The sequence below is a fragment of the Histoplasma capsulatum genome (genome assembly GCF_000150115.1).
Source record: "Histoplasma capsulatum G186AR genomic scaffold supercont2.9, whole genome shotgun sequence".
Taxonomy (NCBI): domain Eukaryota; kingdom Fungi; phylum Ascomycota; class Eurotiomycetes; order Onygenales; family Ajellomycetaceae; genus Histoplasma; species Histoplasma capsulatum.
The window spans coordinates 1,038,775-1,060,252 of record NW_025544809.1 but is presented as its reverse complement, the minus strand read 5'-3'; the positions used below and the strand labels follow the sequence as shown (position 1 = coordinate 1,060,252).

Below are 21,478 nucleotides of genomic sequence, written 5' to 3'. Positions count from 1 at the left end.
GATTTCTTACAAGCTTGTTATATTAAATAAAAAATGTATCTTTGCTTACGAAAATCAAGTTTTCAAGAACAATCACTTCAGAGACAAGAGTTGAAGATCTTGATAGATTGTACACAATTGATTGTATTGTAGACAGTTTGATATATGACATTATAAAGAGTGATAATTTTGACTGGCTTTTCTCTTTGTTTATAGACCGAACAAAATGAACACATAAGAATTCTGATAATTCTTAATTTGATCTTCAATTTTCGGTAGTTTCAATGCCAAATAGACACATTGAAGGAATTAGATAGAGGTGGAAAAAGTGGCAGATTTCTTTTATGGGGAACCAAAAGTGTAAACAAGCTTTTGGAACCCTATGTAATTACATAGAAGCGCATAGCACTTCAGAGAAAGCAAATGGGCAAATCTAATTCTGCTAATTCATAATCAATGGAAATAACTCCTAATTGCCATTGCACACATTGCCGTTTGTTTCAGTTATTTCCCCGGCCAGATATTCTGCAATAAAAGAAACTTGCCGCTGTGAGCGCGGGATATGCAAATATAATAACTGCAAAATATCGTCGACCAACATGCAAAATCCTCGTCACGCTCTATGCAGTCGTAATTGAACATATGTAGCGCCAAAGATGAAGAGCGAAATGCGTAGCAAATCGCATGAACAGGGTATATAATCGCATCGCGTTCGAGTTACCGAATATTGAATTCACAGTAATCCTTTTCTGGCCAGCTCGACCTTCCTAGCCGCTTCGCCAAACTTGAATCCGCCCTTCGACACACATATTGCGCTTCCGTCACCTAGTTCAAACTTATCTTCGACGGCTGGGTGTTGGCAGGGACAATGGTGTGGAACAGCGACGCAAGCCAGAGTCCCGGGACAGAGATAGTTCGAACATCGTGCTGAGCAGACGTCGCGGTTAGCATTCTGATCTAGAAAATAAAATAAAATAAATTCATATGTATATACTAAATGCGATATACCATTGTCATAAGTTCGTTGGTACCAGTCGCTGTCGCTTGGGACGTTTTGTTCTCTGGAATCGTGCTGTTGTTGTTGTTGTCCGCCACCAAACATTTGTTCGAAGAATTGAAATTGGGCTCGAGTGCCCGTCGCAAGCAACAGCAAACCCAAAAGAATACTTGTGAATATGTGGACCATTTTGCAGCTGCTATTTTGTGGTTTGTATAGACTGAAAGCTGTCCTCAAACTCCTCTGCATTCCACTATGATTTAACTAGATCATTAGGTTGGTCAACCCAAAGTCACGTGCGAATTAACCCAACTCCGAAAAAGTTGAGGCTTTCCATACATTAAACATAATATACCAGCAGTGCCAACTGCAACACCCGCGCCGCCTCGAGATCGGGACTGCGGGGAAAGATACACATGGTTCTATCTGATCTCGATCCTGTTTTATAATATCATGATCCAACCTCGATTCAATGCCCCATTGCGGGTTCTCGACTTCCTCTTCACCCCATCCACATCGTTCCTCTCCACTCAACAAACAACGCGATCACTATCACATCTCTCATGGAAGACGGCTAGCAACGCCAGTAGTTCGAACCTCTTTTGCCCTTCCATATCCGGTTCCTCCGTCCTCCAACAACGACGACATCCCCAGCCCCAATCCCGCCCGACCATCCTCCGATCCCAGCTTCAAGTGCGTTATGCCTCCCATGCTAGCCAAGGCCGCGCAAACAACGGCCCAAAAAACGGTCCAGGCAAGCGTCTCGGTGCAAAAAAATCGGGCGATCAATTCGTGATCCCCGGAAATATCATCTTCCGCCAACGTGGCTCCAAATGGTTTCCCGGAGAAAACTGTGGAATGGGTCGTGATCACACCATCTACTCGCTCGCCACGGGCTATGTCAAATACTACACGGATCCCGAGCGCCATCCTAACCGCAAATATATCGGGGTTGCCTTTGACAAATCCGACAAGTTTCCCTTACCCCGGAACGCCATTACCAAGAGACGGCTTGGTATGGTGGCTGTCCCAAGGGATATCGAACAGGAGAAGGCTAATAAGGCGCTTAAGGAGGCGGAAATTGCACCTACGCTTAGACCTGGATACATGTACCGTGTAGCCAATTGGCAGATTGGGCGCGTGGCGGAGCGTGCGGGGGTGCGAGTGCCTGAATGGAATAAGAAGGATCGCTTTGCGGCATGGAGAAGGAGGATGGAGAGGCGAAAGATTGCGGCACAGTTGAAAGATGCTAAATCAAGGAGGAAGGGGAAGAAGAATAAGGCATAAGAGTAAGGGATTTATGTTTTAATGGGAACATAGATTCAAGGTTGTTATCGTTATTTTGGTAGACGAACTTGCAGTGTGTTTCTCACATCCTTACATTTCTTTTGATTGTATACTAGAACAAGAAGACTTTGACTAGAATATTTTCCTTTACTTTCCTAATACCTATTTTGGTGTACTTTTCCATGGGCCTTCGTAGCTATCAAATCATCGACATATGGCAATATGCTCTCCAGACATTAAAGTGCATTTCTTCTTAGTTTTCTAGCTGAGAAAATGGTATTGCAGTCCACAGATGTATGCAGTGTCACTAGTTATTCAGGAGAAGAAAATCAAGAAGAAAAACCAATATGTGCAGTGAATATTGCCTTGGGGGAAAGAAGCTGACACCGGGGGTATGGTTCTAGTGTTCAGAGGCTAAACTGCATGATACTGAGGGTTAAAGTGTAGTTTGGGGGTGGGTAGAAATGAAGATTGTAGACTATTAACACAAGAGTTGGACGTCAAATTAATTTGCTGAACAGGGTATTGTGATCTCTCCATCTGCGACATTCTTCCCAGAAGGTGGAGGAGAACAAATAGAAAATGAAGGTACGAACAAATGCAACAAATCCTAGAAATGAAACGATCAACCATAGAAAAACACAGGCGGAAGAATGGGGGATAAAAAGAGAACAAAATGTGAAATAACCAGCAAGGTATATATAGCTGTAAATGTACTATACATAGGTACCTCTTTTCGACGGGCCAGAAGTGGGTGCACAGTACAGAGGACTGAGTCTCATGAGTTGCTATCTGAATTCTGCTCTTCTCGTGTACAGAGATTTCCTCAGCGTAGCACGTTTCCATATCCTTCAGGAGGCTTCGGAGACGCAGGCGCTGCCTGGGCGAAACCCCCCCCCCCCCCCTTTTCCCCCCCGGGACACTAAACATACATTCCTCTTTTCAGCCCGCTGTGATTGGTTGCATATTCGTTCTTTTTGATAGTCTCGTTATGGCATGGTCACGGCTCAAACAACTTCCCCAAAATAAGACTCTGGCAAATAAATTCATTATCCAAAATTCTCACTGCCTTTCCATTAACAGTCACATCGCTACCTCCAATCATACCGAGACCGCCATAAGTCAGACCAGCAGAAATAGCAGCAGCTCGTGCCGCCCCTTCCGTCGGTCGACTACGACTTTTGGCTTTCTTAGGCGGCCGGCCCCGCGAGCGGCTCCTGGATGTCTGCTTTACTGCCACGGATTGCGCCGCCTTGATAAGTTGTGCACGAGCAGCCGCACCCGCCTTCTCATCACCGACATAAATCCAATCCCAGCTGACATCTGAATGAGCGCTTGATGCCGGCGATTCCCGTCCAGGTGGCGCCAATAACTTAATTGCGGCATTCATGTCTGGTACAAAAGCGATTCTGCTGGGACCAAGGGCACAAGCAAGAAAACTGTAAGGTTTGCGCTGTTCAGCAATTTTGCCGCGATCCATGACGAGGAGCACGGATTGGCCAGCCAGTAATTTGGGCCGGGCAGCGATAGTGTCTTGTAGGCGTGCTGTTAGAGCTGGGTTTGGGGAGATGGCTCGCGATCGGATTGCGCCATTAAGGAAAGCAGATTCGCCCGCAGGCAGGAGGTAAGGTTCCCAGTCCACGATTTGGTCTTTGGCGACGCAATCATGGACCCAGCGTCCTGATAGACAGGGAATGTTGAGGGCAAGGGCTTGCATATATTTCACGCGACGGGTATGTTCGTTTGTTAGGAGGCAAACGAAACCGGTATTCTCGGCTGTAGGATGCAAAGATAGTAATTCGTTGCTATGATCTGTTGAAATTGTGACAACAGAGTTATTTTCGAACGACGTAGAAGGAGATTTGGATGGTTGGTTAAATAACTCAGTGAAACCATCCTTCAGGATCCTTCCGCCGTTTTGAGTAATGAGTTCTTCAATGCGCAGCCTTCTCTCTTCGTCATCATTGTATGACGCAGCGAAAGCCATTCCGGAAAATAAGCCAGAAACCGATGGGAGGAGATTGTCAGTCCGTGAAGCAGAATGAACAGAACTGGGGCGCGGGTTCAACGCTGTTCGTAGTTCCGATGAAGAGGTGCTGACAAGTTGCGGTGAGTGCGAATATTGCCGGTTTTCCAATCTAGTCCACAGAATCCTGTCAAGGTAAACGTTAGAGATCGGAACAGTGATATCAAGCCCATGGCGGAAAGAGCCATCCGAGCTCTTGGGCCTAAGGACGACGAAGTGGTGCCCATGAACATCAGTCATGGTCGAACTGAGGGTCACCTCGCTATCATGGAAGGAAGTGACCTCATTCAGCTTTCGGAAGCCCACAACTATATGCGGAATCTTTGGGACCTGAGGTAAGTCCACCTTGACTATATCGTTTATTCTCAACTCCAACCTCTTAACTGCGTCCGCATTCACCTCGTCAGGTTTGATTGAGTCTTCGAATCTTACAAGGTATCGAGTACCGCCAACAGGGTGTGAGATTCCAACACAGGTTGCTGGGAAATACCCCTGTGGTCGGCCATTGAAAAAGGCAAATACTTTATTTTCCAATCCAGGATTATTCAACGATGGTGAAGCGCATCCTTGTTTCGAGTGTATATGAGTCTTCTCACCCTGAATTGGGTCAGGGCTATCCGCTCTGTCAATCAGCTCCGTTGATGTTGGCGACAGGCTTGTTGACTTGCATGCCTCAATTGGCCCAGCAATACTATTTCTAAGCTGCCGAGAAGTTCGCGTTTTAGAAACGGCACGCTCTAACGGTTGGCTGAGACGGGGTTGGCGTGCCCTTCTAGCCTGCTCCACTAGTTGAACGGGAGAGCATTCCACCTCCCAGAGACCTGCAGTTCCCCTGACATGCGCCCGCGGGTTTTGCCGGATAACGACAGCGTCCATATGCATAGGAGGTACTGGTACTGGGATAGCAGGCTCCGAAACCTTATTCGCGGGCTCGCTCTTCTCTACTGCAGGCTGCGGAACGACGCGTGGCTCACCAGGGATAAACCTTTGGTTCCGATCAAACAGATTCGACGAGCCGGTGATTCTTCCATCATTTCCTCTCCTCCTTTTTTGAGCAGGAAGTTCTGTTTCTCGAATTATAGATGCGAATTCTCTGTCCTCCGCAGTAATAAGTCCAAAGTCTGGCAAAAAATCAGGCAGTGAGCGGCAGGGCGACTGTTCCGCAGCAATTTCAGTCATGCTACGACGCTGGCGGCCACTAGGGCTAGAAAGTACAGCCGAGACGGTGCGGTGTGGGCCATCCCTAGTGTGCAACCCAGGAACTCCAAGGCGTCCAATTTGAGGGCGGGAAAACTTGGGGAGAACAGGAAGCTGATCATCATCATGAGTGGGAGATCTTGAAGAGTTATTGTTAAATGTTGGGACGGATTTTGAGAAGTGACTAGGTGGAGATGTTTCCGGTATAATCTGACGATATGTTTTTGACGGTTGCTTATCCTGGGTCGGTGTTTCTAAAACACGAGAAGGTATGGAAGAGGCTTTCGCCGCGCCTATTTCTTCAGATGAAGGATTCGGATCTGATATTTTAACTTCAGTCTCCATATATGTCTTCTGATAATTTGGTGACTCCACATTCGGAGCATGGTCGTCATGCCGACCATATTGATGGGGCATTTTGTGAGACGTTTCCATAAATTTTGCGTCTCCAAGGTCATGTTGGGTTCCAGAAACCGATTTCGACGAACGATGTCCCTCGCGAGACGGTTGTTGTTCAACAAGGCTGCTCTGTTCTTGCAGGGCAATTACTGGTGACGAATGCACATTTTCTTCTTCCGGGGATTGATCCAAGTGCGTTTCTACCCTCCTATATCGAGATCTGCTTCCAGGCCTCTTTGAACCACGGCTGAGAGCATGTGGATTAGGGTAGTTAAGTAGACCGGAAACAGGTGATGATAGTATACATTCCTCGGTAGGAGATTGTGCCAAACGCGGAGTTACCTTCCTGGGTCTGCCTTTGCGTCTCTTTTGACTAGGATTACTGAAAGGTTGAGAATTGGCGATATTAACGATTTGAGAGCCAGTAGGTGTGTTGTCTTCGCTTTTGTTCTGAGTGCTTTGAGGTCGATTCGCTGGTTCCTGACTGCCGTCGATATGTCCTGAAACTTCGCTAATTAAGTTTCGATGGCCTGAATGCTCTAATTCAAGGGCCTGAGAGAGAGCGTCATGAGCATAGGTAGTAGTGTCAGGAACACGAACGGCCCCAATGTCAACATTTTCCTTATCATCTTCTCCTGAAATTCGGGAGTGCTGAATCCGTCGGCTCTGCGAGGCCTCAACTTCATCCTCCTGCTCGGTTTCTTCTTCACTGCTTCCAGCATTGTTTCTTTCATTTCTTTCAATAGCCCCAATCTCCGTCACTTTTAAAGTAACAGTACCGGGAGGACAGCCGTTTCGAGATTCTGCTTGGATCGGGGAGGATTGATCTATTGCAGTCCTTTTTCCACGACCTTTTGAGCCGCACCTAGCGGGGGCGGTCACACTGGCAAAGTGCTTTCTCACTTCCTCTTCCGTGTATTTTTCCCTTACATGTCTCTGGACGTAGCGATCGTCCCCCCCAAAATCGTCATCGCTAGAACGATTTTCATCCGAGTGCAAACGTGCCAGCATATCCCGCACAGCCTGCGACTCCTTCATCGAAACGTAGTTTGCTTGAGGTTCTAAATGTTTCGGCCGAGCAACTGAGGATGGAAGGGGGGGTGAGAACACTGTGGTCGTGCCAGTCAGTCGGGTCTCAATAGGGATATTTGGTGATGGCATATCCGACGAAAGTGGAGGTCCATTAGTATAGGGCGACGAGGGATTTTGGGTTGCATTGAACACTTGGGATAATGCCATTACAGTGCTACCGTTGTGACATTCGCTGCTGAAGGCATAACGTGGAAGTATTGGTGTAGCTGAGACCTCGGGCTGTGAGTGTTCACGATTTGGTGTCGCAGGGGTCATGCTAATGAAGCGTTGGGATTCGGGGAAAAGCTGGTACTGGGTTGGAGATGAGGCTCCACCAACCATGTCAAGGTCCTCTAGCTGTCCATCCTCGTCGGCGAACTCACGATTTGCAACAGGAGTTTCGCCAAAAGCAGCTAGTAAATCTAGATGGCCTGTATCCCCCTCATGTAGAGTCGCATCCTTTGCCATTACATTACCGTCTTCGTTACCCTCCTGGTCTTTCGGACGTCCTTGGTTTGCTCTCGCCTTGCTCATGAAACTCTCAAAGACTGATTGAGAGATTGGCTGCGTATCGCCCGGTAAACTACCTGTTGCAGCCGCCATTTTGGGAAAGGGTGACTCTGGAACTGAGCTATGCCCAGCGTCAGGCTGCAATGGCAGCTTCGTAGTGGTATTCAAAGACGCAATGGCATGGGCTTGAGTCCCGAGAAAACGACCAATATCTGTGTAGTTGAGGTGTATTAGAATGGATATTTTTGACTCCTGCAGTCCCCAGAGTGATGAAATTCCAGTGATGCAAGACTCCCACCACTCCGCAATCGTTTCCAAGTTAATCTCACCTCGTAATTGTAAGTTTCGAGACACGTCCTGCTTTGGCCGCTCCTATCAAACAATTAGAGTCAGTTAGCGCGATTTTAACGCCTGGACAAGGCATTCGTCACGCCACGAAAGGGAAAAAAGAAGCATTGATAAAATACAGATACGAACGTCAATCAAGTCGAAGGCTGCTTGCTTCAGATAATCCAGATCAAGGCTATCATCTTGAGTGTCCATGGTTGGGGCATATAAACGGCCCGGAAGAGAGTCCGTCGCCCAGCGCTGTTATTACTGATTCCAGGTTACCCGAAACGGTAATAAGTGCGCGACATCCAACGCGACTGTCGAATGCACGCGGTCACGTGTGTATAATTCAATCATGCCTGATTGGGCTAATGCGCCTTACCTGGTCAAGTTGAAAAGTTACCTCCTGAGGGCCGATTTGAATTACGTCGTAGAAATACAAGCATTGCTCAATTCTGTGTATGTTGGTTTCCGTCGATGATATCATTTGTATATGGCGATTAAGGAAGGGCATCTTAAAACAATTTAACCTTGGAAATTGCGGAATAAACTCATATAGCTACCAATATACACACGAGAAAGGTACTATCATACAAAGCTTTTAAGTAGCAGGCCAATATTGGGGCAAAGATGCAAAACACCCGGATCACAATCAAGTCACCGAGTCCTCCCCAAAATATGGGTAGAAAAGGATAAACAAGAAAGGAGAAAGCAGTCCTCAATCCCGACTTCGATTCGGCACCCATCGTTTAATTGTCATTTCACGGACCTTGTACGTTTTCAGCAGAGCACCAATATCCAATTCATCATTTTCCCCATTGGCACCGGTAGGTTGTGGCTTGGGAGGGGGAGGCGGGATTTCTACATAACATAGTACCAAACTCTTCTTGACCTGGGCTTGGACTCTGTTCACACAGTGAAGCCACCACCAGGTTCGGCCCTCTTTCTTCGCAGTCTTCTGTCTCTTTTCTGCAGTTGCTGTCCAGTAAGGATCGGAGTAAGCAGGAAGCAGACAAACTGCAAACTCGGCATGTGAGAATACCGGCCCGCGGTTGTAGAGAAGGTAATCAACGCCGAATTTTACACCGGAGCGGATTACCCACCCAAGCGAACGAAAATGATGGTATACGACATAAGATAGCAGAAACGGATCATCTGGTTTTTCGGGAACAGATGGCTCTCGTGGGGGAAAATAGGAATGTCGGCGGAAGAGAGATAAGAGTGAGGTTGCGGGAAGGATCGATGTGCGGTCATTGTCATACACTTGTAGTACACCTAGACAGAAGACGAGGAAGAAGGCTTCTTCGTTCGACAGTTGGAGATGCTCTTGATTGAGTATTTGGGTGGGCTCTTGTTTGTTTGTATGAGGGATTGGATGCTCAGGTAGTTGTGGTAACGTAGGTTGTGCATTATCATATTTCATTTGGTCGACTACTGGCGAGAAATGTACGGTCTTGCCAGTATTTGAACGTTCATTCCCAGAATTTCCATTGGCCATATATTGCCTGGGGATGGATGAGTTTGTTGCTCGAACTATAGACTCTTGGTCTCGATTCTCCTGAGGCTGTTCACTCGGGTGAGCAACAGCAGCATCATTGACGGGGCTTTCTAAGGTGGACAAAGCTTTATCAAATTCAATAGGTCGAACATCACCACGATAATTCCGTAATTGCGCTTCTGCTTTCAGCTGCTCTGCAATAGCCTCTTTTTCCTTTCTAGCTCTCTCAAGTTTTCGTTCCCGCCGCTCTACTCTTCTTTTCCCTGTCACCTCCTCACTTGTCGCATCACCCGTCAATCCCCTTCTATTTTTCTCTCGATCTAACCAACTTGGCTCACTCCTACTCAAGCTGCCTTTCCCAAAGAAGCCCATCTCCCACAATGCACGTATCGCTTTCGCGTCAGTGACATGGACTGAAGACGTTGTCGAGTCAAAGTACGCGCAATAGATGTGCTGGTGAGGAGGAGAAATAAAGTATGTGAGATACGATAGGGCTATGCTAATTAGAGAGAGGGGATTGTGGGGAATTAGTGGAGGTAAGGGGTGGACGTGGAGGGGAAGAGGAAAACGGTGGAGATGTTTATAATTGGGCCGCCGGGGCCGTGGAGGAAGGTGGTTAGCTGCATCTTTTAAAGACTTCCAATTGCTATTATTGTTAGAGTCTGTAGGTCCATTTGAGACGGTTGGAATGACAAAGGAGGTAGATGAGGCCATCTTGAATGGAGTATTACTCGCAGATGGGGCAACTAGACAAATTGAGTCAGAATCAAATGAAGTCTCCCAAACACACCGAATAGAAAAAGTAGTAAATATGTGCAAATATATGCAGGCTTCTCAGATACCGTTGTAGTCATATAAGAGCCAACATTGACAGCAGCGAAAAATCAGTACTGCTACCTAGGCTACTATGGGTGTCATCACCGGAAACAGAGGGGGAAATACATGCTACTTTAAACACAAAACCCCGTTCAAGTTCAATTAAACCGGGAAAAGGAAATGATATCACCTACCAAATATTCTATTAACTGTTAACGCCCATGCAGGAGTGCTCAGTCATTGTGCCACTAAGGCAACCCTTTTTCATAAACAAATTGTCTTCTATTCCTTCATAACTTTTTCGGTGTTAGTAGCTATGGTATGAGTGATTAATATGTCAATTACCAAGTATATAGAGAGGAAAGAACAAGCAAAACATGCAGGATATTGAGAGGATAGTTTTTGAATATTGGATTGTTGATCTTCAAGTGGTTTTGAAATTTTCATGTTCGAAATTGAATGAGCTGTGGTGAGTTAGCGCGGGTCGGCAAAACCTACCATTCCGAACCACTGTGCCAAATAATAATTTGATCAAAAATTAAATCATCGTCATTCCTCACCAGCTACGTTCACAGACAAGATCTCTAAGAACTCACTCACTGTTCTTAAGAGTCGGCTTAAACCTCTTAGCAAAGTAAGATACCCAATTACTGCCGCACTATTCGGATTAACTATTAACCACTCCCTACAGAATGCATCTCATGTATACCCTCGACAGTGAAGGCAAGCGCATCTACACATTGAAAAAGGTGCTGGATGGCCAGGTCACAAAATCTGCCCATCCCGCCAGATTCTCGCCAGATGACAAATACTCCAGGTCAGTTTCCAGACAAAGGTATGCCTGCGATGGGCAAAACAAAACTAATTTCTTCAAGACAGCGAGTTACATTGAAGAAACGATATGGACTGCTCTTGACGCAGCAGCCTGGTACGTGGACTGACAGCACAAGCTACTCACTTATTGCCTCTTCGGCTGGTAGGGTAAGAGCTAATATATTCTACCTTGCGACTTAGAACCCAAAATGTGACCGCTCTCTGGCAATAATTGATATCCGGGCGAATGGCGTTATTCTTTTGTGGCGAGGAAAGGGCGGTTTTTAAAAATGAGGCATATATAATCCTAAACTAGTCTCATCTATTGTTACCTATCTAAGGCTCCACGGTTTCCTTTTGGTATGGCTCTGTACAAATTCTATGGTGGCGAAGTACTAGCAGAAATCAAGGTGCTGCGGACATAATTCGAGTTCAGATGCCATACGACTCACTCTATATGTGACATTCTACTCTACGTTGCACATCCAAGCGATCTCCCATGCCTGAAGTATTGAAATGGGGTTTTATATTTGCGATCCTTTATCTATCTTTGATTCCCTACTAGTATGAAATGCTTAAAGAAAAATCATCAGTGAAAATAAGGATTATATAACATAATCGTGCACTCTCTCCCATTTTTTTTTTTCAAAACCTGTAAATGCAATCATGTAAAATTCCCTTCTTCTCGCGAATATATCTTACCTCCTCTTCCTTGAGTTAACTGCTCTACCCGCTCCCACCTGCACCCTCCCACCGCCCTTCATCCTCTCCCCAGTCACAATTCCGGGAAGAAAATCGTCATCCATAAGATTCCTCTCCTTTCTCATTCTCCTCCCCTCCTCAGCTACTGCCCTCACATACTCCTTCTGATCCTCCGCCAGTATCAGACCAGTCCCCCAGCCCCCCTGTCCGCCACCTCCTTTCCACTTTCCATTCGACGTCCCCGCCGTCGGTTTCGGAATACTATATTTATCCCCCCTCGTATTCCATTGCTTATTCTTCTTGAGATGGAGCTTGAACGTGCCGCCCGCAGACGTGGAACAGGAGACGCGGGTTAGTGTTGGCTTGCCACAGCGCGGGCAGAATTGCTTGTTCATTTCCTTCGTTGTGGCGAAGCAACCGTGGCAACGGAGGATATAGGAGTTTAGCCGGTGGATGCGCTGCATGTTGTTGGGCGAGAGGAGGTTGAGGTTCATACGCAGCAGGACGTTTTGCATAGCGAAGTCGCCGGTTATAGTTGCGACTTGCATTGTTTTTGTTTCAACGGATGCCGCGGGAGCTGCGGCATTTTTTGCCTGGTGCTTTCTGATGTTGGAAGGGGTTATCCAGCCTTCGTCGTCCTCGTCGTCATCCGTCTCGTCATCCTCGTCGCATTCGTCTGTTTGTATCCGTGTTGAGTATTCTTCCAATTGTGTTTCCTCAACGCCGTTCGTAGCTCGTGCCGAATTCCCTTGTGCCTCTTCTCCCTTGTTATCTAGAGTAGCCTGTGCCAAGCCGTTCACCACATCTTCGATGGGGTCTTCAACTTTATGATGTTGTTCCGCAGGAGGCTCATCGCCATTTGCCCCGCCTTCCCTCTTCTGTTCCTCGTCAGCCTTCGTGGGTGGCATTCCATTAATCCGTTTCTGTCCGGGCTCCTTTCTTAACCTCCAGTCACCTCCATTCCTCTCACATTCAACTTCATATGCCAGTGCCAAAATCTCCAAATCTTGTCTACTCAGCACTGGCCTATCGCCAGTCTTCCGTGCAAATTCTCCGACGAACCTTACGGACTCCGGTTTGGGAGTACGTTGTATGAGGAATGGGAGGTATAACGTCTCAAGTCTAGAGCGCGCAGCAGGGTCTCGAATTTCGGAGATGACAGCAGGAGTGGTGATGAGGGCGTGAGACTGCGCAAGCAGCGTCGAGATCGGGGGTACATTGCGGATGAGGGGCGCAGCGTCGAGGATTATTGTGTGGACTGGTTTGGAAGGGCTAGGTTCCGCCATGCTTATAGATATTGAAGTTCCTGCACACTTCCCAAATTCCATGCGGAGTTATATGGCATCAGTAAAGTATATGTGACAAGAATATTGTGCACGCCTGCTGTTGTGCATTTCAGCGTTGATACTGGGGATAAATTTTTGTGCCGTGTTGGCAATTGGTGGAGGTTTTAAGGTTATTTAAATCTTATCTTAGCGCCATATTGCCAAGGATTCTCTTTGTTCTGTGGCCGAAGAAACTACAGCAGATAATATTGGATTGGGTAAAGTAAATATCATTTACAAGTATCTTCTGGCTAGGAAACCACATCCTTTCACCAAAGGATTTAGCTCTTCTATAGTTCAACATGAAATTATGTTAATTCTATTGACGTCTTTTCTACCTCCAAACAATAATTCTAGCCCCAGGCATTATGACTTCCTCCAACGAAAAAAAAAAACCCCGAAGTATCAATGTAATAATGAATATCCAACAAACTCAATCGCAATGTCTCCATCCAAATACGAAAAAAGAAAAAAATTAAATTAAATCAAATCAAAATAAAATAAGAGATATAAACCATAACGACCAACATCATCTAGAAATCACGGAATTCTCGATCCACCTCCTCAAAATAATCAAAGAATCCCTTAAACAACCGGACACCAAGTCCAGGATCCATGTTCCCCGTCGTTGCACGGATGCTATGCATACTCAGTTGAGGAATACCAGCATCGATCGCCCTTATTCCAATCCGAGCGCTCGTCATAGGTCCAATCGTTCCTCCGCTGCGGCTGTCATTGCGAATCTGGAACACTTGCAAAGTAGAGCCACACTTATCCGCAATGCGTTTTAGAAGCGCTGTGCCGACGCTATCAGTGGTCATGTGTCCGTTGGGATCAGCAGATATGGCGACCCCAACGTTCAATCTTGGAGCGTGGTGATGCAAATAAACGTTTTCGAAGTTGGGATTCACCGCGTGGATAACGTCAGAGGAAAGAAGAAAACTGTTTGCAACTGTCTGCGAAAGCACATTGGGACCGTATGAAGGTGCAAAAGCCTCTACGATGCGCTCCATGACACTACTCAAATAGTTTGAGCGGGCACCCTGGCGTAATAGACTACCGATCTCCTCTGCGTCAAACATTCCCACCATCTTGATGATTCCAGAGGATGCAGTATCCTCGGACGCTAGAAGTGCTTCCTGGGCACTATAGCAACAGAGTTTGTCATCAATACGACCAGCGAAGATGAACTCTTTATTCAGCCCGCCAACCTGCGCAGGCTGTGTATCAAATAGCTCAAGTTCCCAGTTGACAATAGTGCTTAAATCAGAAATACCTAATTTCTTAGCAATAACTTTCATCAGTTTAGACGGCTGGGACGCCGCAAACGTGTTCGGCTTGATACCATCATCTTCTTGAGCATTGCCCTGTTCATTCCCAAGGATATCAGAATTATCCAACCCAATTATCGGCACCGCCTGCGTCTCTTTATTAAATGGGCCTTGAGATGCAGCCCCAAAGTGCACGGCAAGGGTTGGAATTCTCGCAATGGGCCAATCTAGCTTCACCAGCTTAGACTCAATCGCACCCGTCTCTTGATTGCGAACAAGCACACGCCCGCCAATCCCCAAGTCGCGGTCCCACCATGTCGAGCCCATTGAGCCCGCGTATGGTGCAACGCCCAACTGCATAAACCCCGCCTTGTTACTCATTTTGGAAACGGGCTTCAGTTTCGCGCAGACTGCGTCAACGTGTCCAGCAACAATTCCAAATCCATTGCCGCTCTTATATTCGGAACCAATGGAGAACGCTATCAGGGAGCTGTCATTACGAGAGCAGTAGTATTTCCCGCCAGCTTTGAGGACGGAGGACCACAAGTCACGCTCTGACAGGCGGGTGAAGCCGTGCTGCTGGAGCTGGGCGCAGAAGCTGGCAACGGCGTGGAAGCTAGTCGGGTTGTTTGTCATGAAATCGCAAAAGGGCTGGGCGTAGGACTCCGGTGAGGCAAGCGAAGGCTTTGGGCCACCATTTGTATCCGCCTGTTCTTGGGTTTGAGGATGGGGTTTGGGTTCGGTGGCCCAGGAAGAAGGGTTGGAGGTCGAGGCAACAAGGCCGGATCTGAACTGGCGGGTCATGCTGGGCGTTAAACAACAATGAAAGCTGTATCAGACTATTGTTGTAGGGGCAGTACAGATATTCACTGTCCTCACAGTACAATTATCCAAGTGAAAGAGAATGAAGATGTTGTCTTCTCAAAGCAGCAGTGGTGGTTATAAGCTCGTTTCACACGCTAGTCGAAAACGGGAAACATGTTTTGTTTCCAAGGTTCAAGCCTCCACAGCCCGCCGTCCACCAAATTTAGGCTTGAGCCAAGTCGGCCATAGCGCTGGTTCTTTGGAAGTCTTGGTCTGCCAGGTTGCCTGTTATTGGATGTCGAAAAATTGAGCCCACCCAAAACACCACTATTTCCTGCATTCTAAGATCAATTTTCATGTCTTGAAGTCGATCAAATCATCATCGAAACATTTTTCTGCAAAGAGCAAGCTCTGTGAAAAGGCTCCTGCCTCTTGATGGTAGGTATAGAAATGGGGAGGATGAGTGAGAGAGGGGAAAGCATGGAAGCGCAATTTTCTATATTTATCATCTTGTACAGTTGGCGGAGGAAGACCGAGACAGCCATTATTCGTTCCTAGGAGGGTGTGATACATTGAAATGAAATGCAAACGACCCACGCTATTCCGTCGCAGTTTCCAATAAGCACCTAGTTTTGGACTTGGAGACCATCAACACACGTCGATCCAATAGCTTCATCGTTCAGCGTCAGCAGGTCCCAGCTCAATTCCAAGGAGCAGAAAACTGACAAGAAAAAGAAGAAAAAGAGAAGAGAAAAGGATCTTGACACGCAGCTGACGCTATCTGTTGTGATATCTGCCTGGTTGACAGTGTAACGAGCAAATAGTATAGTTGAAAATAAATGATTAATAATTATATACAATAAATAACAATTGATGTACAGAGTACTCCGTAGAGGTAATAACAATTGATTGTGAAGAATGAAAAAGCAGTAAAAGAAGCGGCAGAGATAAAAATGGATAGATAGCAAGAATTGAGCACTAGGATATAATAGCCGGTATGACATCACACATCTAATTTGAAGTTTATTCAGCACTACAAACTTCTTAGAACTTCTTTCTGAGGGACTCAGAACTACTCTTCAGAAGCAATAAAACTACTAGTAAGCATTTCAATATGTCATGTTTGATCTAAGCTTTAGTTAGTTCTTTCAAAGCCATGACAATAGAGCAGAACATCTAGAATATACATGTAAACAACAACAGAGATATAAATAACTGCAGTACAACACTTAACTCTTAACTTCACTTCATAAAAGTAAACTGAACTTCTAACTGGACATCAATCTTGGAAAAAGAAGCCTAATAACTGGGGATATCAAGGACCAAGCTGCACATCTCACATAACCATTTACTCAAATTACTGAGTATCACACCCACAGCAACTGAAATTAAGCTGTGTTGTATATTGGAACTTTATACAAATTAAACCGGAAGTTCAATCAAGGGCTAGGACAGCGCTCATGGACTTGCAGCTCCAACTGGGGTGTTTGGACGCGAATTAGAGACCTGAAACACAAACGACATTAGCCACGGAGAGCCAGAAATTTTGATGTGTGGACTGACCTTCTCGGAAAAGACACTTTTCTTCATTAGTTTTTCGTTCTTCTTTTGAAGCCCGTTGACGACAGCTGCCCGGGGATCATTCGTGGAAGGGAAGGTGTTTGTTTGCGCGACTGTACTCCAATCTCTCTACATCGAATGAGCGATGTACCCCAACGCGAAGGAGATCCAATGAATTGCCTCTGCGGCAGACTTGAGAGCCGTGGGCGACGGAATTCAATCGTGCCACATGCACTCGCAATATTCTGGAAATTCCAGGACAAATAACGTGATTCGCATAGACCAAGCAGGATGCTTTACTTCATTGTCGGCTCGTCGATTTTGGCGAAGAGCGGGGCCCATGTTTTCGCCGTCACGGCAGTAACACCTTTCTTCCAAACCTCAATCTCTCCCATGTTGAGTAGGGCCCACACATTATATTTGCGATCAGCCGGTGTATTTACCGCCACTGGTTTGTCATAGTAAATGATCCCTTTTGTAAGGCTCTTACGCGGGCTGGCTGTGAAGCTGTATTGTAAATAAGAGACGTGGGTTTGGGTCGAACAACCGGAAGTGAGCAGAATATATAAACAGAATCAAAGTATTATCATTCTCATCAGTTTTCTTATCTTAGACTTCTCAAAAATGCAATACTTACTAGTACCGCAGAATAGTTGGCATTGTTTTAAAGAAAGAGAAGATGATGAATATCTTTATTCATTGATCAAATATATTTTGACCAGTGCAGATGTTCTTAGTTTTCTTGAGATGTTGGACCTTTTGAGAAGGTGACAGCGCTTAAAAATGTAACGATCGGCACTTCGATCTCCATTTTAATCGGATGATATCCCGGCCCGGCGGCTCTGCCATCCCCTTTTTCTTGGCGTTTTTAGTCGAAGCGTCCACCCTCCTCCCGTTTCCTTGAGCACTCCAAGGTCTGATCAACGCGCAAGCATGTCAACTACTGAACTGAGCAGCTCAAGCCTCAAGAAACTCGAAGAAGAAGCGAGACGCGCACAGTTAGCGAGGTTCGAAAAGGACAAGGCATTAAAGGAGAAATATAAAAAACATCCGCCCTGGTCGGCGGAGGACTGGCAAAGAGCTAAGGCAGCACCGCCACGACCGCCGGTTCGGTACCCCGTCATCATATCGAGTTCGGGAACTTTCCCCACCGCTGAGAAAGTGAAAGAAGTTGCCAATCTCCCGAGCGTGCCGGAGGTACTATGGACGACCATGACGACGATGTTCGACAGCGAGCCAGAGCCGGAAGAACCGGAAAAGGTGCAATACTGCGTCCTTGACTTCGATGCTTTGCAGTTGATTGAGAACTACGCAAAGGGTGAAGATGTGGCGATTTGGTTTGAGGGCAAGAAGCGAACGGCTTGGTTGTCACCCCGTAGACCTCGTCAAAAGAGACAGCCTCCACCAGGTGAACCACCAGGGGTTTTTGCCCCTGCCTTCGATGATGATTCCTCTACCGAGGGTTAATGAATTGCACTTGAAACGTCTAAAAGAGGCTCATTTAGCTTCTGGAGAACTTGAACACAAACAAGAAAGCTTGCCCCATACCAGATATTTCAAAAAAAACATGGAAACTTCATTTTACCCATTCGAGTTTTTTTTTTTTTTTGTGGTGGACAGTTGAATCCCTCCAGAGAAGTTCAACACTTCATCATGTTAGTAATGATTTGCCCTTCACGAAATCTCAGCCGGGTTGATTTCTTACGCGTCTTTATCCACTGCGATTACTTCTGGAATTTTAATCTACGAATTAGGGCTGCTAAATGTAATCGACAATTTATATCAAGATACAAACAGTGAACAAGTGGAGGGAGCTTCATGGCTTCAACATTAATATTAAACTCTCAGTTGCTGTGTACACCTAATGAGCAAGCGTCTAATGAGCAAGCGCCTGGGCGATGTATGTAAAACTGGCGAAGCGTCAAAAACGCACCCTCCCCTCAGCAAAAAGAGAGCCACGAAGTGCACAGACTCCAAAAATCCTGGCAGTGAGGGAAGGGTTGATTCACAGGATAATCGACGTTGGGTGGTTAGCGGGTGTCGAAAACTGGCAACATGGAACGCCAGTTTCTGCCACCAGCTAACCGTCATATCATTATATGGGGTGTAGATTAAAGCTAAGTACGAATAAATAAGAATACGATAGCCATATATTCATTCCTGTTTCCTTGTTAAAAGCTTCATTATTTCCTTTTTGAGTGGTTTATTCAGTGAGGATATATGTCAATCAAGGTTTCGGAGATAATTAAACTCCACCCCATCTACCACTGGATTAAGAGATATCAACACAATAGATATTAGATAGTTGCGAATATGTGGGTATAAAATACTCATTAAATCCATCTAGTCATAGAGGAAGAGCAGAGCTTTAGATAGCAACAATCTAATAGAAGTTAATCTTCTATTGCGAATGCTAAAGTATCATACATTTTGATACAAAGTCATACAGGAAGATACTTCGCCCCACTTCTAATAGTGCCAGACATGGAGACGTCCGGCAGCATCAGCCTCGTTCGAAATTCACTTTTTTTTGAAAGCCAAAATTGCCAGTAACACGAATTCTCAGACCACACCCCGTATTCAACCGCACCTCAGCATGGATGGTAATAGCTCTGCTTTTTCTGTTGCTGAGCAGTGAGTGGCCCAACTCCTGTGGAACCATTCAGCTAGTTGAATGTATGCACAGAAAACTATCCCTCTGAAGATTTAACATCCATGAAGCATCGTCATCGTGACCTGGTGTGGAGTTTCCGAATTTCTTGGAATATATACTTTGTACGAGCGGAAGATATAAAAATTCCTGTTATCACATAATGCAGTCGCGTCAAAGACTGTTTGATCAACCCGGAATGGGCTGTGCTAACGGTATCGCGTTGGCTGAGCAAGCCAGCATTGTGCACGTTAGAGCCTTGAGGTGATCAAGCCGTGAAGACCCCAGATATTGTCAAATATCCCTGCTGTTCACCCCCGACCAGGGCAGCAAGCTTAATTTGTTCAGAGAACCTCGTACATTTTCTTGGGAAAGGTCGTATAGTTGCTAAATTTAGTGACCCAACTCTGCAGGCTGCCTGCCTCTTTATAAAGATTAGCATCAAGAGATAGCATGAGAGGAGGCAGTACTTCGTTTCAGGAATGCGTTTGTGGTCCTGCGCTTTCAGGATGGGGAGGTGAGCGAACAATGAAGTATAAAGGCGGACACAGGACATTTTTCCCATCTCATAAATCTGGAAGTCAAAAATCATTGTTGCTCTTCCTTATAGAGTTCAACAATACAAATCAAAAGCCGACTTGTCTGTCCACTCAGAAAATGAAGTCACCCTTTTCCCAGGTCCTGTCGCTTGCGGCTCTCGCATTGACATGGAGCCCTACCCAAGCAGCCCAACTCGCAAGACGCGATATCACCATGTTCGAAGAGCGTTTTCTTAACTCTCTCGAATATCAGCTCCCCAACAATACAATCAAGCTGATCGGATTCAAAAAGGTCAAGGTTCCGGAGCACGAGCTCGGCGACCTGAACCAGCACTACATGAGCAACCCTAAGGAATGGGGAAAGCTGAATAATTATTTCTACGACCCGCCCAGCGGTACATTCAGAATATATTTCCCTGTGGAGGGAGCATTAGTGTCCCACGACGGGGAACAACACGAGGCAAACCACCTGGGAGAGCTCAACCTGCAGAAAATCCACGGCGATTGCTCAGTGCTGGGGAGAAAACAGACGTCCCACGTCACCGGGGTCGAAGGCAATATAATTAAAAACGGTATAATTTATCTGGAGAACCCACCCAGGCCGCACGCTCAGTATGGGAACGCCTACGTTTACGACTTTGGGGTCAAGGTTGTACTTGATCACGACCATAGCGGGCGCCTCCAGAAGCGAAGCGGGAAGAAATCCTGCATGAACAATCACGGTGGCCCCAATTGCAGCAATAAATACAACATCCACGGCAAATGCAAGAGACGCAGTGATGTATGCATGGACTACAACGGATGGTTTTCCAATTGCAAAAAGAACGGTCCCACCTGGAGAAATTTCCCCGGAAGCGACTGCGACAAGGCCCTTGGCCGCGGCCATTGTTGGAATGAAGTTATGTAGGCCGATGACGAAGAGGTTAATGTCGTAACGGGTTGAACGCTTTTCAAGTACAATTTTTGTAGTATTTGATTCTCACTGTCGACAATTTTTCTCTCTCTTTACGTTTTGCTGGGTGTCTGTTAAATCGGGCATTATTATTAATTTTTGGGTACATTCTTTGTTGATTTTATTGCTCTCCCTGTTAATCAGTTGTTTTGGAGATTGAATTTGGCAAATCTACAAACTTTTTGCTTCACACACTGGTGACCAGCTTTTTGCATAGGCAAATGGCCTTCCACGCAGCATGCAGCTTCATTTGTTATTTTCCAACACATTTCATCGATTCCCCTCAGGATTGGGTTAGGTCCTCGAACAAAATAGAACCATACGTAATCGATATGGAAAACTCATCGATTGGCCTTTCCCATAGAACAGAGGTTAGGCAATTTGTAAAGGTAGCTGACCGGAAAGTTCAAGAGCTGGAGTATAAGGAGACTCTTTCAATGTGCGGTAGAGAGAGCACGTTGCATGGGATGGCAAAATTCGAGTAATAGGATGCTAGAACAAATTCTTATATAGTATTATATGCCCTGCATGATACGAGGAATAACGGCTGATATCCGTGTGCAGCAGAAAATGAGTTGGCGTGAGTCGAGAGGAAATGAACGGTCCGAGCTTCAACTGTTGCTTTCTTTTCCTTTACCGACTGCACAACGCACAACGTCAACCCTAAGGCGTTTGTCCCGTAACCCAACTCAACCTCGTAACGAGATATTCTTGATAAATGCGGGTTTCATTCATCTTGTCCGGTTATTTGT

General features: G+C 46.1%; 9 protein-coding genes across 9 annotated transcripts; 4 read left to right on the top strand and 5 right to left on the bottom strand.

The window, feature by feature from the left end:
• Positions 1-712: 712 nt before the first annotated feature.
• On the bottom strand, positions 713-1,165 carry HCBG_06587 (uncharacterized protein; the record flags this gene model as incomplete). The annotated part of the gene is made up of 2 exons (XM_045433636.1): positions 713-906; positions 988-1,165. The coding sequence occupies 2 exons, from the start codon at positions 1,163-1,165 to the stop codon at positions 713-715; spliced, it is 372 nt and encodes a 123-aa protein (XP_045285949.1).
• Positions 1,166-1,429: 264 nt separating this feature from the next.
• Positions 1,430-2,263, top strand: HCBG_06586 (60S ribosomal protein L2; the record flags this gene model as incomplete). The annotated part of the gene is made up of 1 exon (XM_045433635.1): positions 1,430-2,263. The coding sequence occupies one exon, from the start codon at positions 1,430-1,432 to the stop codon at positions 2,261-2,263; it is 834 nt and encodes a 277-aa protein (XP_045285948.1).
• Positions 2,264-3,263: 1,000 nt separating this feature from the next.
• HCBG_06585 (BRCT domain-containing protein) lies at positions 3,264-10,008 on the bottom strand (the record flags this gene model as incomplete). Its single annotated transcript, XM_045433634.1, has 4 exons — positions 3,264-7,678; positions 7,796-7,838; positions 8,179-8,355; positions 8,566-10,008. 4 exons carry the CDS (start codon positions 10,006-10,008, stop codon positions 3,264-3,266), a joined length of 6,078 nt encoding a protein of 2,025 aa, XP_045285947.1.
• A 673-nt stretch (positions 10,009-10,681) lies between these two features.
• Positions 10,682-11,536, top strand: HCBG_06584 (Nop10 family nucleolar RNA-binding protein; the record flags this gene model as incomplete). Its single annotated transcript, XM_045433633.1, has 4 exons — positions 10,682-10,744; positions 10,802-10,927; positions 10,986-11,038; positions 11,125-11,536. The coding sequence occupies 3 exons, from the start codon at positions 10,803-10,805 to the stop codon at positions 11,136-11,138; spliced, it is 192 nt and encodes a 63-aa protein (XP_045285946.1).
• Positions 11,537-11,568: 32 nt separating this feature from the next.
• HCBG_06583 (RNA-binding protein NOB1) lies at positions 11,569-12,911 on the bottom strand (the record flags this gene model as incomplete). The annotated part of the gene is made up of 2 exons (XM_045433632.1): positions 11,569-11,575; positions 11,626-12,911. The coding sequence occupies 2 exons, from the start codon at positions 12,909-12,911 to the stop codon at positions 11,569-11,571; spliced, it is 1,293 nt and encodes a 430-aa protein (XP_045285945.1).
• A 507-nt stretch (positions 12,912-13,418) lies between these two features.
• On the bottom strand, positions 13,419-15,108 carry HCBG_06582 (aspartyl aminopeptidase; the record flags this gene model as incomplete). The annotated part of the gene is made up of 1 exon (XM_045433631.1): positions 13,419-15,108. The coding sequence occupies one exon, from the start codon at positions 15,023-15,025 to the stop codon at positions 13,484-13,486; it is 1,542 nt and encodes a 513-aa protein (XP_045285944.1).
• A 1,375-nt stretch (positions 15,109-16,483) lies between these two features.
• Positions 16,484-16,980, bottom strand: HCBG_06581 (uncharacterized protein; the record flags this gene model as incomplete). Its single annotated transcript, XM_045433630.1, has 4 exons — positions 16,484-16,531; positions 16,589-16,714; positions 16,737-16,830; positions 16,886-16,980. The coding sequence occupies 4 exons, from the start codon at positions 16,978-16,980 to the stop codon at positions 16,484-16,486; spliced, it is 363 nt and encodes a 120-aa protein (XP_045285943.1).
• A 538-nt stretch (positions 16,981-17,518) lies between these two features.
• On the top strand, positions 17,519-18,256 carry HCBG_06580 (uncharacterized protein; the record flags this gene model as incomplete). The annotated part of the gene is made up of 1 exon (XM_045433629.1): positions 17,519-18,256. The coding sequence occupies one exon, from the start codon at positions 17,519-17,521 to the stop codon at positions 18,050-18,052; it is 534 nt and encodes a 177-aa protein (XP_045285942.1).
• A 1,636-nt stretch (positions 18,257-19,892) lies between these two features.
• HCBG_06579 (uncharacterized protein) lies at positions 19,893-20,681 on the top strand (the record flags this gene model as incomplete). Its single annotated transcript, XM_045433628.1, has 1 exon — positions 19,893-20,681. One exon carries the CDS (start codon positions 19,893-19,895, stop codon positions 20,679-20,681), a length of 789 nt encoding a protein of 262 aa, XP_045285941.1.
• Positions 20,682-21,478: the final 797 nt, after the last annotated feature.